A 17695-nucleotide genomic window follows, 5' to 3' on the forward strand; every position below is an offset into this window, starting at 1 on the left:
CACACAAACTCTTCCAACTTGTGAATAAATTATTAGACACCACTCCAGTCACCAACAACAGCGAAGACACACCAGGAGCTGACGACTTGGCGAAGTACTTCAAGGAGAAAATCATTCAACTGCGACTTAAAATACCTGTTAGCCACATCGAATACACCACACTCCTAGACTGCCTGGACCCAGACCCTGGAATCTATCCAGCAGACAGGATCTGGACTGAATTCACAATACTACCGGAAGATCTTATCTCACAAACGCTTAAAAGATACGCCAAATCTCACTGCAAACTAGATATATGCCCAAACAACCTCAGGAAATCGGCCCCTCAACAATTTATAACAGACCTAACAAACCACATGAACTTTATGCTACAAAATGGACTCTTCCCAAGGGAAAAAGGTAACATTTTACTCACCCCTATACCCAAAGATGCAAAGAAAAATGCTAATGAACTAACTAACGAACTATAGACCAGTATCTAAACAAGTTCTCAATATTACACAATTCTCAGTCAGGATTTTGCTGTAATCACAGCACTGAAACCGTACTAGTCACGCTCATGACCAAACTCAAACAATTGATAGCAAACGGCAACAATATTCTACTGTTACAATTCAACATGTCAAGTGCATTTGACATGGCTGACCATGGAATTTTACTATACATCCTCGAATACTTCGGAATCGGAGGCAACGTTCTCAATTGGTTCAAAGGGTTCCTCACTACACGCTCATATCAAGTGACATCAAATTCAACTACATCAGCTACATGGATACCTGAATGCGGAGTTCCACAGAGATCCCCCCTCTCACCGACCATATTCAACCTAATGATGACACCCTTGGCCAAACTACTATCGAATCAGAACCTAAACCCATATATATACGCTGATGATGTAACGATCTTCATCCCATTCAAACAAGATCTAAGGGAAATCTCCAATGAAATTAAGCAAAGCCTACATATTATGGATTCTTTGGGCAGATACATTTCAGCTGAAGCTCAATGCAGAGAAAACCCAATGTCTGGTTCTAACCTCGCAATACAACAAGAATAAATTTACCACCATCAACACACCTAAACTAAATCTACCAGTGTCGGACTCCCTAAAAATCCTTGGAGTCACCATTGATCGACACCTAACACTTGAGAACCATGCAAATAACATAACTAAAAAGATGTTTCATTCAATGTGGAAACTAAAAAGAGTTAGACCATTTTTTTTCCAAGAACTGTCTTCCGCAATCTGGTACAATCATTGGTACTCAGTCATCTGGACTATTGTAACTCACTCTACGCTGGCTGTAAAGAGCAAATACTTAAAAAACTCCAGACAGCCCAGAATACGGCAGCCAGACTAATATTCGGCAAACCAAAATACGAAAGCGCAAAAACTACACTGGCTCCCACTAAAGGAACGCATCACGTTCAAACTTTGCACCATAGTCCATAAAATCATCCATGGTAACGCCCCAGCCTACATGTCAGACCTGATAGATCTACCACCCAGGAATGCAAAAAGATCCTCTCGCACATTCCTTAATCTTCATCCTCCCAAGTGCAAGGGTCTGAAATACAAAATCAATGCATGCATCTACCTTTTCCTATTCGAGCACGCAGCTCTGGAACGCGTTGCCACGTAACCTGAAAACAGTCTATGAACTGACCAATTTCCGCAAACTATTGAAAACCTCTCTCTTCGACAAGATACATCACAAAGATCAACATGTGTAACGGTATAATCTTTAAAACTTCCAGACTGTCTTATAATGTCTTTCTGCTTTGACACCTTCATGTATTTCTCCACCATGTAACACAAAACCCTCTTTAAACCAAATGTATCTTCACTGCTATTTCCAGTATCCATGACGAATTGTAAGCCACATTGAGCTTGCAAAGAGGTGGGATAAAGTGGGATACAAATGCCATAAATAATAATAATTCACAACAGGGGAAAAATCTGGGTGGCTGCCACGTTAGCTCATGAGAAGGCTAGGGGGTAAAGAATAGAGGGCTGTAAGCAAGATTAGCAGTCTGAAGGAAAATATGCAATGGTTAGAAGGTCTGGGGATTTTTAAAAAGTATGTGCATATGTGTTGCTGATTTTATTATATACTGCACGTTTTATTTGAATTGTAAACTACCTTGATGGCACTGGTAGGAGGTGATATATCAAATATAATAAATGAAAAGGCAATGCAGTCCAGCAGGGACTGGTTCTGATTGAGCTGAAAGCCCAAAATACCAAAAGGAAACTTGTGGGCCCAAAAATATTCATTTTACAAGAACCAATGACACAAACTACAATGATTATGGCCTTTGTTTGTAGCTGGATTTAAGATGTTTAAATTTTGCTCATTCACTTCTAGGCAGAACAATGTCCAAACAAGCACCTGGACCATGTATGGATTGCACATAATTTTCTGGAACACTGTAGGCCAGATACATGAAGGACTTCTCTAAAATGTCTTTACTTTGAGATAGATTCCATCTGTCTGCCTACATTTGGAGGCCTCAACTGACTACTGAGCTTTCATGGAAGATCACAGGCAGCCTGAATGCTTTTTCCAAAGTTCACAGCTTACAGCATGAAGAAAACTACAATAAAAGATTATAAATTTCATAAAGAAGTAATGCGGGGGGGGGGGGGGGGGTAGGAAGTTTTGAAAACTGTGGAACTTGAGACTTGATTGCACCTACACTACCTGCTTGTCAGACACATAGATTAAAAAAGCGCTACACATCTAAAAACATTTTTGTTGCATCATATGTCCAGATAAATGAAAGCTCAATCTATTAATAAAGCAAGATACTTACCTGTAGCACGTATTCTTCGAGGACAGCAGGCTGATTGTTCTCACATGTGGGTCGACATCCACATCGGCACAGAAAGCGGCAAATTTTTGCAAGCAAAAAGGAAATGTTTTGCCAGAGTTTTGTGGCGCGCGAGCAGCGTGCACCACGCATGCGCGGATAACTTCCCACCCGTCGTGTGCACGTGCCTCTTCAGCTAAATCAAAAAGCATAGAAACAAAGTAACAACTCCAAAGGGGAGGTGGGCGGGATTGTGAGAACAATCAGCCTGCTGTCCTCGGCGAATACCTGCTACAGGTAAGTATCTTCGCTTTCTCCGAGGACAAGCAGGCTGCTTGTTGTAATTTTTCTTATTGTCACTATGTAAGCCGCATTGAGCCTGCCATGTGTGGGAAAGCGTGGGGTACAAATGTAATAAATAAATAAATAAAATAAAATTCTCACATGAGGTATCCCTAGCAACCAGGCTCATTCAAAACAATGAACACTGGTCAATTGGGCCTCGCAACAGCGAGGACATAACATAGATTGACCTGAAACCATAAACAACTAACAGAGTGCAGCCCAGAACTGAACAAAAATGGGTCTAGGGGGGTGGAGTTGGATTCTAAACCCCAAACAGATTCTGCAGCACTGACTGCCCAAACCGACTGTCGCGTAGGGTATCCTGCTGAAGGAAGTAAAGAGATGCGATTGTGTGGACCGAAGACCACGCTGCAGCCTTGCAAATCTCTTCAATGGAGGCTGACTTTAAGTGAGCCACTGACGCAGCCATGGCTCTAACATTATGAGCCGTGACATGGTCCTCTAGAGTCAGCCCAGCTTGGGCATAACTGAAGGAAATACAATCTGCTAGCCAATTGGCGATTGTGCGTTTTCTGATGGCGACTCCCCTCCTGTTGAGGTCAAAAGAAACAAACAACTGGGCGGACTGTCTGAAGGGCTTCGTCCGCTCCATCTAAAAGGCCAACACTCTCTTGCAGTCCAAGGTATGACAACTGCTTTCGCAAAGGTGGGTATCAGGACTCGGAAAGAATGTTGGCAAGACGATTGACTGGTTCAGATGGAACTCAGACACCACCTTTAGGAGGAACTTAGGGTGTGTGCGGATGACTACTCTGTTGTGATGAAACTTGATATAAGATGCATGCACTACTAAGGCCTGAAGCTCACTGACCCTACGAGCTGAAGTAACGGCTACCAAGAAAATGACCTTCCAGGTCAAGTACTTCAGATGCAAGGAATTTAGTGGCTCAAAAGGAGCTTTCATCAGCTGGGTGAGAACGACGTTGAGATACCATGACACTGGTGGAGGTTTGACAGGGGGCTTTGACAAAAACAAACCTCTCATGAAGCAACCAATTAAAGGCTGTCCAGAGATAGGCTTACCCTCTACACGGCGATGATAACCACTAATTGCACTAAGGTGAACTCTTACGGAGTTGGTCTTGAGTCCAGACTCTGATAAGTGTAGAAGGTATTCAAGCAGGGTCTGTGAAGTACAAGAAAGAGGATCTATGGCCTTCCTGGCACACCAGACGGCAAACCTCCTCCATTTGAAAGAGTAACACCTTTTCGTGGAATCTTTCCTGGAAGCAAGCAAGACTTGGAAGACACCCTCTGAAAGACCCAAGGAGGCGAATTCTACACTCTCAACCATAGGAACCAACTTTTCAAAATTATGGGGGTGCTAAGCCCAATGGAAATAATCCCTTCCTGGACACATACAAGGAATTTTTCCAATAGTGGGGGTGCTCAAGCACCCACAGCACCCACAGAGTCGGCTCCAATGCTCTCATCATCCAGGCCGTGAGAGCAAGAGACTGGAGGTTGGGATGTAGAAGTGACCCCTCGTTCTGGGTGACAAGGGTCAGAAAACACTCCAATCTCCACGGTTCCTCTGAGGTCAACTCCAGAAGAAGAGGGAACCAAATCTGGCGTGGCCAGAAAGGAGCAATGAAAATCATGGTTCCCCGATCTTGCTTGAGTTTCAGCAAAGTCTTTCCTACTAGAGGTATGGGAGGATAGGCATACAGAAGGCCTGTTCCCCAATGCAGGAGAAAGGCATCTGACACTAGTCTGTCATGTGCCTGAAGCCTGGATCAGAACTGAGGGACCTTGTGATTGATCTGAGTGGCAAAAAGATCCACTGAGGGGGTCCCCCATGCTCGGAAGATCTTGCGGGTGACAGCAAGCCCAAAGCCACATCTGGATGGCTTCCTGACACAGAGGGCGAGATCCGGTGCCCCCCCTACTTGTTGGTGTAATACATGGCAACCTGATTGCCTGTTTGAATCAAAATGATTTGGTTGGACAGCCGATCTCTGAAAGCCTTTAGAGCGTTCCAGATCGCTTGCAATTCCAGGAGATTGATCTGAAGACCTTTTTCCTGAAAGGACCAGGCTCCTTGAGTGTGAAGCCCATCTACATGAGCTCCCCACCCCAAGAGGGATGCATTCGTCGTCAGCACTTTTTGTGACTGAGGAATTTGGAATGGACGTCCCAAGGTCAAATTGGATCGAATCGTCCACCACTGAAGGGAATTCCGAAAGCCGTGGGCAGTTGGATTACATCCTCTAGATCCCCCGCAGCTTGATATCACTGGGAAGCTAGGGTCCATTGAGCTGATCTCATGTGTAGACGTGCCATGGGAGTTACATGAACTGTGGAGGCCATGTGCCCCAGAAGTCTCAACATCTGCCGAGTCGCGAGACGCTCGAACCATGGACTCCAGGAACAGGAGGTTGTCTGCCCTTGCCTCGGGAAGATAAGCTCGAGCTGTCCTGTGTTCAACAGAGCTCCAATGAATTCCAACTTTTGCACTGGGGTGAGATAGAACTTGGAGTAATTGATCACGAAGCCCAGTAGCTCTAGCACCTGAATACTCATTCGCATGGACTGTACAGCGCCTGCCTCCGAGGTGCTCTTCACCAGCCAATCATCGAGATAAGGGAACACATGCAATCCCAGTCTGCATAGTGACGCTGCAACTACCGCTAGACACTTTGTAAACACTCTGGGGGCAGATGCCAGACCAAAAGGCAATACATGGTATTGAAAGTGCTGAGTTCCCAGCCGAAACAGAAGATACTTCCTGTGAGCTGGAAGTATCGAGATGTGTGTAAGCATCTTTTAAATCAAGAGAGCATAGCCAATCCTTCTCTTGAATCAAGGGAAGAAGGGTGCCCAGGGAAACCATCCTGAACTTTTCATGGACAAGGAATTTGTTCAGGGCCGTTAAGTCTAGGATGGGACGCATCCCCCCTGTCTTTTTCTGCACAAGGAGGTATCTGGAATAGAATCCCAGCCCTTCTTCCCCTGGTGGAAAGGTTTCGACCACTTGGGCCTTTAGAAGGGCGGAGAGTTCCTCTGCAAGTACCTGTTTGTGCTGGGAACTGTACGAATGAGCTCCCAGTGGGCAATTTGGAGGTTTGGATTCCAGATTGAGGGTGTATCCTAACCGGTCTATTTGAGGAACCCACCACTCGGAGGTTATAAGAGGCCACCTTTGGTGAAAAAATATTAACCTCCCTCCAACCGGCAAGTTGTCCGGTACGGACACTTTTACTGAGGCTATGCCTAACTGGAACCAGTCAAAAGCCCATCCCCTGCTTTTGCTGGGGAGTAGTGTGGGCCTTAGACGCACGCTGTTGACGAGAACAAGCGCGCTGGGGCTGAGCCTGGGCAGGCTGTCGAGAAGCAGGAGTGAACCTACGTCTAGGATAGGAATAGGGAGCACTTCTCTTCCCCCAAAAATACCTCCTAAATGAGGAGGTTGTAACAGAAGGTGCCCAGTGAGAGAGAGAATCCATAGCATCATTATGCTTCTTGATCTGATCAACAAGATCCTCTACTCTTTCACCAAAAAGGTTGTCCCCCCCCCGGCAAGGAACATCCGCCATTCGACGCCGAGGAACAATGTCCTTGATGGCAATGGCAAGAGGCCAACGCCCACTCGGATTGCGGCGAAGCTTCCTCCACCGATGTCGAAGGGGAGTCGACCTGAGTGGCAGCCAACGCCGATGCTACAGGTGGCACCGCTGTTGGGGACCTCACCGCACGAGAAGGGCCAGGCACCGCTGCAGCAGACGGTACAGAAGGCACAAACACCCCCCCCCCCCGACACTGAAGCTGACATAGCAGTCCTTCCAGATGTTCTTTAAACAAGGCCCAGATGTGCTCGTCGAGAGCCTTCATCGGAGAAAGCTGAGGAGTCAGTGGAACAGACGGTTGTCAGAATCTGTGGAGGCTCAGGAGCAGGTTACCGGGCTGCTAGAAGACCGACTCATCGGCACCTCCTGTATAGAGAGAGAGCGATCCACTTGGCACTCGACGTCCCGGAGTTCCTGGCACCGTGAGTTGAAGGAGAACGATCGATGTTTCTTTGTCTTTGCTCAACGCCCGTCATCGAGACTTCTCGGTACCGATGAGGAAGACATGGAATCCTCACGTCTTCTCGGGGCCGGATCCGACTAAGGTTGGTCCTGGGGAGCCTGCATAACAAAAGGCCTCAAGGCAGGTGGAGACCCACTCGACACCTCACTGCTTCCAGCGCGAATTGGTCTATCAGCAGCCATTACCTCTGCTCCCAACGTCGATGCTCCTTCCGATGCCGATGCCGCTGACCTTGGTACCGATGTAGACATCGAAGGACCGGACCGAGCCCCAAAATGCTCTTCTCATTGGGCTTCTCAAGACGCTGGGTCCGTTTCTTCATACGAAGACACAGATTACAAGTGGCTGGGGTACGGTTGGGCACAAGTCCCTGGATACACCAGGCATGGGTATCGGTACCTGAGATGGTCCGGTTGCACCGAGTACAACGTTTGAAACCGCTGAGTGTCTTCGATGACATGGAAGGGAAAACGGCTTCGGCAAAATCAAAAGACTTAATTGTGCCTGTTAAAAGAAAAAGGGGCACAAAGAAGGGAATAACCCGACCACGTGGCCTAAAGCCGGCTGTGTCGAAAAATCAAAGGAAACTTTAAAAGTGAAAAAAAAATCTAAAGAAAAAAACACTACGGGCACTTTTTTTTTTTTTAACTGACAATAATAAAGAAAAAACAGCGAACACTCGCAAAGACTCTTTCCTGGGCCTGAGAGAGGAGCGCAGATAAAAACCTATTGCACCTCAATGCGGAGAAAAGAAAACTGAAGAGGCACACTCACGCGATGGGCGGGAAGTCATCCGCGCATGTGCGCCAGAAGACTCTGGCAAAACTTTTCCTTTTTGCTTGCAAAAAATTTGCCTCTTCCTGGGCCGATGTGGACGTCAACCCACATGCGACAACAAGCAGCCTGCTTGTCCTCGGAGAATGGTAAAGACCCAATACCCTATTCAATAAGAAAATCTTTTGCTAACAGTGTGGGCCTAAAAAACTGTAATAAAGGCTTGCTCAGAAATAAAGGTAACAACATAATCACCAGCTGGCTTCTTGTCATCAGATGAATTGCTCTTGTGCCAATTCCTGAGCCAGCGTATCAGTTTATTAGCACAGCTCTGATCTCCTTGCTGTCCTATTATTCCCTTGATTGACATGGGTTTGTATTTATCCACCCAGAGCAAACTTTCTGTCTTCTCATAGCTTGATGGTGGAGTAAAACTTTCAGCGTCTAGTACAGATTGCTTCTCTTCAAGGTGTTTTGTTAATTCCAGATCACTTTCAGAAATGGTGGTTTCTCTTTTCAATGTCTCTAACAAATTCTTTTTGCTTTCAGCTTCCTTCTTTGTTGGAGTAACTTTTCTACTAGCCTGTGCAGCTTTTTCAGGAGTTTTTGCTTTTTTTTCTGTTCCTTTTATACCCTTAATGAGAACAAGAGGAGGAAAGATCAATAAACGGAAATGCAACACCAGTTTTACCATTTTTTTCTTTATAAGTAGACATAGGATCCCACTTATGATAGAACATTATCTTAACACAGTATTTCACTTTTGCTCTCCCCTCCAGACTCGGATCAAACCTGTAGTCTATCAAAATAATCCAAGGGGTGTATACAAATAAACCATCTAATTTGGCAGCGGAAGCTCCCAGTCACATGGAAAAGAAGCACTTGTGGCTTCTATAGCCAAGGAACACAACTGGAGTGCACTGGCAGAGAGAATCAGTGAGCAGCACACTTTCTTGCTGTTCCCTGCTACCGTCTTGGGGCCAGTGGATTTTTACATGGCTATACTCCTCCCTTTTCCTAATTTTAGAGGAATGCTGGCAAAGGAGGTGGCAACAGGTAAGAAGCCCTGCTTGCCTAATTCCTCTTACCAGCTGAAGGTGATCACAAATGGGATGGAAAGGTGATGATGCCAAGTGGTGGTAGGAAGGGAAAAGGCATAGATAATAACAAGGGCATGAAGGAAAGGAAGGTACAAATGGTGATGTCAGTTGGTGGTTATGGGTGAAGAAAAGGTGATGGATTTCAGGCTGATAAGTTGTAAGAAGGGAAAGTAAGGATGCCAGGGAGAGAATAGGAGGAGGAAGGGAAGGTGATGATGTCGAGGGGGGGGGGGAGGTAATAATGCTGATGGTGGAGGGGAGGAGCAGTAGAGAGAAAAAGTAATGGTACGTCATGTTGGGAACTACTGCTCTATAGGGCCCAAGATATCTTGGCTGAGTAACTCAAATGATGAAGAACAATGGTGCCCAGATGTGATCCATTCCAGTTTGGGCATATGATTAACCAGTAACATAAAGGGGCCCCCATTCATGAGCATCTGAACCCACAGAGATCTCACCGTTAAATATGAGAGAAGCACTAACATCTGATAAAAGTTGAAAAGATAGCCAGATAAAGACCCATATAACAGTTGTACGGCATTAACAATATACTCACATATCAAAATTTAACAAAATTCTGCAGTATAGCCAGGCTTTTCTTAGCAGAGTTTAAGGACTAAAAGGCATTTCTGGAGTTCAATGCTAAGACTCATTGACAGAAAGCTTCTGGGTACCAGCAAGTATTAGGCCAATTTGATTTAACTTTCACATTTTCATTTCCCTTTAGGATTTCTAGGTTTTTTTTCAGCAGTTCATCATTAAATTAAAAGAAATCAGATTATTTTATACAAACCTCAGCTTCTGCTAGTATTTCATATTTAGACTTTTTGCCTGGCGTAGTTCGAATCAAATTAAACAGGCCATCTTCATCAAGTATTTTTGTTCCTAAACTCTCTGCCTATAAAAATCCCAACAAAAAAAATCTTTCACTTAACACACACATACACTTACAACCTCCTATTTAAGATAATATAACCACACAAAGTAACACTGTTAAGGTCAGCGGATGAGGATCTCTTGATCCATCCGGTCTGCACAGCTTCCTCTATCATTATAGACCCATTTTCATTTCTTGTCAACACCCACCTTTGCCCTTCCAACCAAACTCTGTGTCCTAAGCATGCTTGAATTTTGTCAATTTACTATAACCACTTCTACTGATAGGCTATTTCAGCCATATATCGCTATCTCAGTAAAGCAGTATGCCCCCAAATTTCCTCTTATCCTCCCTTCTTCTAACTTCAAAGTCATGATCCACTGGCCTTAAGTTTTCTTGTTCTATTGAAAATGCTACTCATGCACTGAAGCCTACTAGATTTCTTTTATGCCCCTTGCCACCTCTATTTTTAAAATTAAAATTATTAGGAGAGTGAATGAGAAATACAGAAGAGTCCATAGGGAAAACCACTGCCTTTTGCAAGAAAGCTGAAATTGGGATAGAAGTTCACCTTTCAGAGCAACAGGAGGAGTGGCCCAGTGGTTAGGGTGGTGGACTTTGGTCCTGAGGAACTGAGTTTGATTCCCACCTCAGGCACAGGCAGCTCCCTGTGACTCTGGGCAAGTCACTTAGCCCTCCATTGCCCCAGGTACAAATAAGTACCTGTATAAAATATGTAAGCCGCATTGAGCCTGCCATGAGTGGGAAAGCGCGGGGTACAAATGTAACAAAAATAAAATAAAAAAAACTCAAAGCACACAGAGAAAGTTACAATGGAGCAAATGAGGAACAAAAAGGGAAATGACTGAGAGGCTCAATCAGAATCCCGTCTCCAATCCAACTGAAAATCTGTGCATGACTTTGATGGACAGTAATCCATCAAACCTGACAGAGTTTGAAAAGTTTTATAAAGAATAGTCTAATACTGAAAAATCTAGGTGTGCAAAAGTTGGTGGAGGTCCACCCCAAAAGACTTACAGTGGGGGAAATAAGTATTTGATCCCTTGCTGATTTTGTAAGTTTGCCCACTGACAAAGACATGAGCAGCCCATAATTGAAGGGTAGGTTATTGGTAACAGTGAGAGATAGCACATCACAAATTAAATCCGGAAAATCACATTGTGGAAAGTATATGAATTTATTTGCATTCTGCAGAGGGAAATAAGTATTTAATCCCTCTGGCAAACGAGACCTAATACTTGGTGGCAAAACCCTTGTTGGCAAGCACAGCGGTCAGACGTCTTCTGTAGTTGATGATGAGGTTTGCACACATGTCAGGAGGAATTTTGGTCCACTCCTCTTTGCAGATCATCTCTAAATCATTAAGAGTTCTGGGCTGTCGCTTGGCAACTCGCATCTTCAGCTCCCTCCATAAGTTTTCAATGGGATTAAGGTCTGGTGACTGGCTAGGCCACTCCATGACCCTAATGTGCTTCTTCCTGAGCCACTCCTTTGTTGCCTTGGCTGTATGTTTTGGGTCATTGTCGTGCTGGAAGACCCAGCCACGACCCATTTTTAAGGCCCTGGCGGAGGGAAGGAGGTTGTCACTCAGAATTGTACGGTACATGGCCCCATCCATTCTCCCATTGATGCGGTGAAGTAGTCCTGTGCCCTTAGCAGAGAAAAACCCCCAAAACATAACATTTCCACCTCCATGCTTGACAGTGGGGACGGTGTTCTTTGGGTCATAGGCAGCATTTCTCTTCCTCCACACACGGCGAGTTGAGTTCATGCCAAAGAGCTCAATTTTTGTCTCATCTGACCACAGCACCTTCTCCCAATCACTCTCGGCATCATCCAGGTGTTCACTGGCAAACTTCAGACGGGCCGTCACATGTGCCTTCCGGAGCAGGGGGACCTTGCGGGCACTGCAGGATTGCAATCCGTTATGTCGTAATGTGTTACCAATGGTTTTCGTGGTGACAGTGGTCCCAGCTGCCTTGAGATCATTGACAAGTTCCCCCCTTGTAGTTGTAGGCTGATTTCTAACCTTCCTCATGATCAAGGATACCCCACGAGGTGAGATTTTGCGTGGAGCCCCAGATCTTTGTCGATTGACAGTCATTTTGTACTTCTTCCATTTTCTTACTATGGCACCAACAGTTGTCTCCTTCTCGCCCAGCGTCTTACTGATGGTTTTGTAGCCCATTCCAGCCTTGTGCAGGTGTATGATCTTGTCCCTGACATCCTTAGACAGCTCCTTGCTCTTGGCCATTTTGTAGAGGTTAGAGTCTGACTGATTCACTGAGTCTGTGGACAGGTGTCTTTCATACAGGTGACCATTGCCGACAGCTGTCTGTCATGCAGGTAACGAGTTGATTTGGAGCATCTACCTGGTCTGTAGGGGCCAGATCTCTTACTGGTTGGTGGGGGGATCAAATACTTATTTCCCTCTGCAGAATGCAAATAAATTCATATACTTTCCACAATGTGATTTTCCGGATTTAATTTGTGATGTGCTATCTCTCACTGTTACCAATAACCTACCCTTCAATTATGGGCTGCTCATGTCTTTGTCAGTGGGCAAACTTACAAAATCAGCAAGGGATCAAATACTTATTTCCCCCACTGTATAGCTCTAATTGCTGCCAAGGATGCTTCCACCTAGCAATGACTCAAAGGGAAAGAGACTTAGCCAACCGTTTCATTTCAGTTTTGTTTTCCAGATATCTTTGTGAAGTATAGTCTGTGGATAAGTGCAAAATACTTATTTAAATGCATGCAAAACTGGCACACTTAAAAAAACAACATATGAAAATTATAGAAATGCTAAATAGTAGTAGTATAGATTTTCCATAGTCCTTTCAAATTGTGAGGGTGGGCCCATTACATCTATTTTTAAGTATTATTTCTACTTTGCATACTTTCTCCTTTGTAAATGGATCAAGGTTTATGTCCCAGTAATTTATGGAGCTTGATTATTAGGTTAGGCACGTCTTTCTTCTAGGTATGCTCAGTGGAAGAATTCAAGATGTCAACATTTCTGCCTTCTGCTTGGCCCTCTCTCCATTAACCCCACATTCACCATTTATATTAATTGAAAACAGGGATAATATGATTAGGAGTCATTCATTCACTCATTGAATTTGCTAGACTGCTATAAGACCGCAAAAAGCCAACAGGGTGGTTTACAATAATAGTAAGAAGAAAACAAATAGGAAAGAATTTACAATTATAGGGACAAATGATGAAAGGGAGATAGTGAAGGACTTCACCTCTAGAGCATGGGCAAAACAGTCCTGGAGAAACAGTGGCAGAGGGCTCTTGGTGGAGACATAGGGGCATGGAGTTCCCCAAAAAGGGACCAAGATAAGAAAAGGCAGAACAGTGAGAAATATCAAGAGGAAGGTTAAATTGGGCGTAAAGACAATAGGAGTGGTACTGAGGATCTGGAAGCCAAATTTAGGCACCTGGATAGAAAGCTGAAATTCAGATCCTCCAGGGTAGCATTTTGAGAAATGCTCTCCCTACCACGTGCAGGACCCAAGAGGCACGCAGAGCTCCTAAATCTCAATGTGTAGTTGAGATGATGGTGCAGGGACAAGGGATTTAGATTCGTTAGGAACTGGGCAACATTCTGGGGTAGGGGGAGCATATTCCAAAAGGCCGGTAAGCCTCACTTCGGTTATTGGAAAAGTAATGGAAGCCAAGCTGAAGGAAAGGATAGTGAATTTCCTGGAAGCCAATAAGTTGCAAGATCCGAGACAACATGGTTTCACCAAAGGGAAATCGTGCTAAACGAATCTCATTGAATTTTTTGACTGGGTGACAGGAGAATTAAATCAAGGACGTGCTAAGGACGTCATCTACTTAGATTTCAGCAAGGCTTTTGACACGGTTTCCCACAGGAGGCTCTTGAATAAACTAGAAGGGCTGAAGATAGGACCCGAAGTGGTGAACTGGATTAGGAACTGGTTGACGGGCAGACGCCAGAGGGTGGTGGTAAATGGAGTTCGCTAGGAGGAGGGAAAGGTGAGTAGTGGAGTGCCTCAGGGATTGGTGCTGGAGCCCATTCTGTTCAATATATTTGTGAGTGACATTGCCGAAGGGTTACAAGATAAAGTTTGCCTTTTTGCGGATGACACCAAGATTTGCAACAGAGTGGACACCCCGGAGGGAGTGGAAAACATGAAAAAAGATCTGAAGAAGCTGGAAGAATGGTCTAACGTTTGGCAATTAAAATTCAATGCGAAGAAATGCAAAGTGATGCACTTAGGGAGTAGAAATCCAAGGGAGGCGTATGTGTTAGCTGGGGAGAGCCTGATAGACACGGACGGGGAGAGGGATCTTGGGGTGATAGTATCTGAGGACCTGAAGGCGATGAAACAGTGCGACAAGGCGGTGGCCGTAGCGAGAAGGTTGCTAGGCTGTATAGAGAGAGGTGTGACCAGCAGAAGGAGGTTTTAATGCCCCTGTATAAGACGTTGGTGAGGACCCACCTGGAGTATTGTGTTCAGTTTTGGAGGCCGTACCTTGCGAAGGATGTTAAAAAAATGGAAGCGGTGCAAAGAAAAGCTACGAGGATGGTATGGGAGTTGCGTTCCAAGACGTATGAAGAGAGACTTGCTGACCTGAACATGTATACTCTGGAGGAAAGGAGAAACAGGGGTGATATGATACAGACGTTCAAATATTTGAAAGGTATTAATCCGCAAACAAATCTTTTCCGGAGATGGGAAGGCGGTAGAACGAGAGGACATGAAATGAGATTGAAGGGGGGCTGACTCAGGAAAGATGTCAGGAAGTATTTCTTCACGGAGAGGGTGGTGAGGGTGGTTGGGAGGCGGGAAATACTGCTGGACAGACTTATACGATCTGTGCCCTGAAAAAGACAGGTACAAATCAAGGTACAGTGGTGGAAATAAGTATTTGATCCCTTGCTGATTTTGTAAGTTTGCCCACTGACAAAGACATGAGCAGCCCATAATTGAAGGGTAGGTTATTGGTAACAGTGAGAGATAGCACATCACAAATTAAATCCGGAAAATCACATTGTGGAAAGTATATGAATTTATTTGCATTCTGCAGAGGGAAATAAGTATTTGATCCCCCCACCAACCAGTAAGAGATCTGGCCCCTACAGACCAGGTAGATGCTCCAAATCAACTCGTTACCTGCATGACAGACAGCTGTCGGCAATGGTCACCTGTATGAAAGACACCTGTCCACAGACTCAGTGAATCAGTCAGACTCTAACCTCTACAAAATGGCCAAGAGCAAGGAGCTGTCTAAGGATGTCAGGGACAAGATCATACACCTGCACAAGGCTGGAATGGGCTACAAAACCATCAGTAAGACGCTGGGCGAGAAGGAGACAACTGTTGGTGCCATAGTAAGAAAATGGAAGAAGTACAAAATGACTGTCAATCGACAAAGATCTGGGGCTCCACGCAAAATCTCACCTCGTGGGGTATCCTTGATCATGAGGAAGGTTAGAAATCAGCCTACAACTACAAGGGGGGAACTTGTCAATGATCTCAAGGCAGCTGGGACCACTGTCACCACGAAAACCATTGGTAACACATTACGACATAACGGATTGCAATCCTGCAGTGCCCGCAAGGTCCCCCTGCTCCGGAAGGCACATGTGACGGCCCGTCTGAAGTTTGCCAGTGAACACCTGGATGATGCCGAGAGTGATTGGGAGAAGGTGCTGTGGTCAGATGAGACAAAAATTGAGCTCTTTGGCATGAACTCAACTCGCCGTGTTTGGAGGAAGAGAAATGCTGCCTATGACCCAAAGAACACCGTCCCCACTGTCAAGCATGGAAGTGGAAATGTTATGTTTTGGGGGTGTTTCTCTGCTAAGGGCACAGGACTACTTCACCGCATCAATGGGAGAATGGATGGGGCCATGTACCGTACAATTCTGAGTGACAACCTCCTTCCCTCCGCCAGGGCCTTAAAAATGGGTCGTGGCTGGGTCTTCCAGCACGACAATGACCCAAAACATACAGCCAAGGCAACAAAGGAGTGGCTCAGGAAGAAGCACATTAGGGTCATGGAGTGGCCTAGCCAGTCACCAGACCTTAATCCCATTGAAAACTTATGGAGGGAGCTGAAGCTGCGAGTTGCCAAGCGACAGCCCAGAACTCTTAATGATTTAGAGATGATCTGCAAAGAGGAGTGGACCAAAATTCCTCCTGACATGTGTGCAAACCTCATCATCAACTACAGAAGACGTCTGACCGCTGTGCTTGCCAACAAGGGTTTTGCCACCAAATATTAGGTCTTGTTTGCCAGAGGGATTAAATACTTATTTCCCTCTGCAGAATGCAAATAAATTCATATACTTTCCACAATGTGATTTTCCGGATTTAATTTGTGATGTGCTATCTCTCACTGTTACCAATAACCTACCCTTCAATTATGGGCTGCTCATGTCTTTGTCAGTGGGCAAACTTACAAAATCAGCAAGGGATCAAATACTTATTTCCACCACTGTAACGTAAACACATATGAGTTTATAGTGGGCAGACTAGATGGACCGTGCATGTCTTTTTCTGCCGTCATCTACTATGTTACTATGTTACTATGGATGGGCTCTACCATAACCAGGATGGAACTAGGGTGCTGGCATCAACATTTAAAAAGGAGATACAGCAGCTTTTAAGCTAGAAATTGGAGGGAGGCCAACAGTCACTCAAAAGTGCATGGTTCAGAGCAAGGTATCTTTAAAAGATATCAACGAAACAGGGAAGATAAGGCATCCCGATAGCAATGCTGCAATTGAAACCATAGTAGATTTTCAAGATTGCAAATTAATACTGTCAACTGATGAGCAAACTATGAAAAGGAACAACAAACATTGCTTGAAATGTTTATATGCAAATGCCAGAAGCCTAAGAAATAAAATGGGAGAGTTAGAATATATTGCACTAAATGAAAAGATAGATATATAAGTAGTAGTAGTAGTAATAGGCATCTCTGCGACCTAGTGGAAGAAAGATAACCAGTGGACACTGTCATGCCAGGTTACAAATTATATCGTAGTGATAGGGTGAATCAAACTGGTACAGGGGTAGCATTATAAGTTAAGGAGGGTCTTGAATCAAATAGACTAAAAAATCTCCAGAACACAAAGCACATCTTAGAATCCCTATGGATAGAAATTCAATGTGTAAAGGGGAAAAGGATAATGGTAGGGGTGTACTACCATCCACCTATCCAGGATGAAAAGACTGATGTAGAAATCTCATCAGAAATTAGGGAGGATAACAAACTGGGCAATACAATAATAATGGGTGATTTCAATTACCCTGATGCTGACTGGGTAAATGCAACATTGGTGCATGCTAGGGAGGTAAAATTCCTTGATGAAATCAACGGTAAAATTATGTATCATACCTGATAATTTTCTTTCCATTAATCATAGCTGATCAATCCATAGACTGGTGGGTTGTGTCCATCTACCAGCAGGTGGAGATAGAGAGCAATCCTTTTGCCTCCCTATATGTGGTCATGTGCTGCCGGAAACTCCTCAGTATGTCGATATCCAAGCTCCATCCGCAGGACTCAGCACTTAGAGAATTACACCCACAAAGGGACACTCTGCCCAGCTCACCACCGCCGAAATGGGGGAGGGGAATTAACCCAGCTCATCCCCACACAAGTGGGGGAGGGGAATCCGTCCAGCTCATCCCCGCGGAGCGGGGGAGGGACACCACCCCGCCGA

The 17695-nt window shown here is 44.9% G+C and overlaps 1 protein-coding gene across 2 annotated transcripts in view; it reads right to left on the reverse strand.

Moving 5' to 3' along the window:
• Positions 1-17695, reverse strand: part of RFC1 (replication factor C subunit 1) — a 348859-nt gene that overhangs the window by 97912 nt on the left and 233252 nt on the right. For both annotated transcript variants that reach the window (XM_030191305.1, XM_030191306.1), the window contains 2 exons: positions 9877-9981; positions 8239-8617 (listed from right to left, as the gene is read on the reverse strand). In XM_030191305.1, coding sequence (XP_030047165.1) covers positions 8239-8617; positions 9877-9981 — 484 coding nt within the window. The remainder of the gene's footprint in view (positions 1-8238; positions 8618-9876; positions 9982-17695) is intronic.

This window comes from Microcaecilia unicolor, chromosome 2 (assembly GCF_901765095.1).
Source record: "Microcaecilia unicolor chromosome 2, aMicUni1.1, whole genome shotgun sequence".
In the NCBI taxonomy this organism is placed as follows: domain Eukaryota; kingdom Metazoa; phylum Chordata; class Amphibia; order Gymnophiona; family Siphonopidae; genus Microcaecilia; species Microcaecilia unicolor.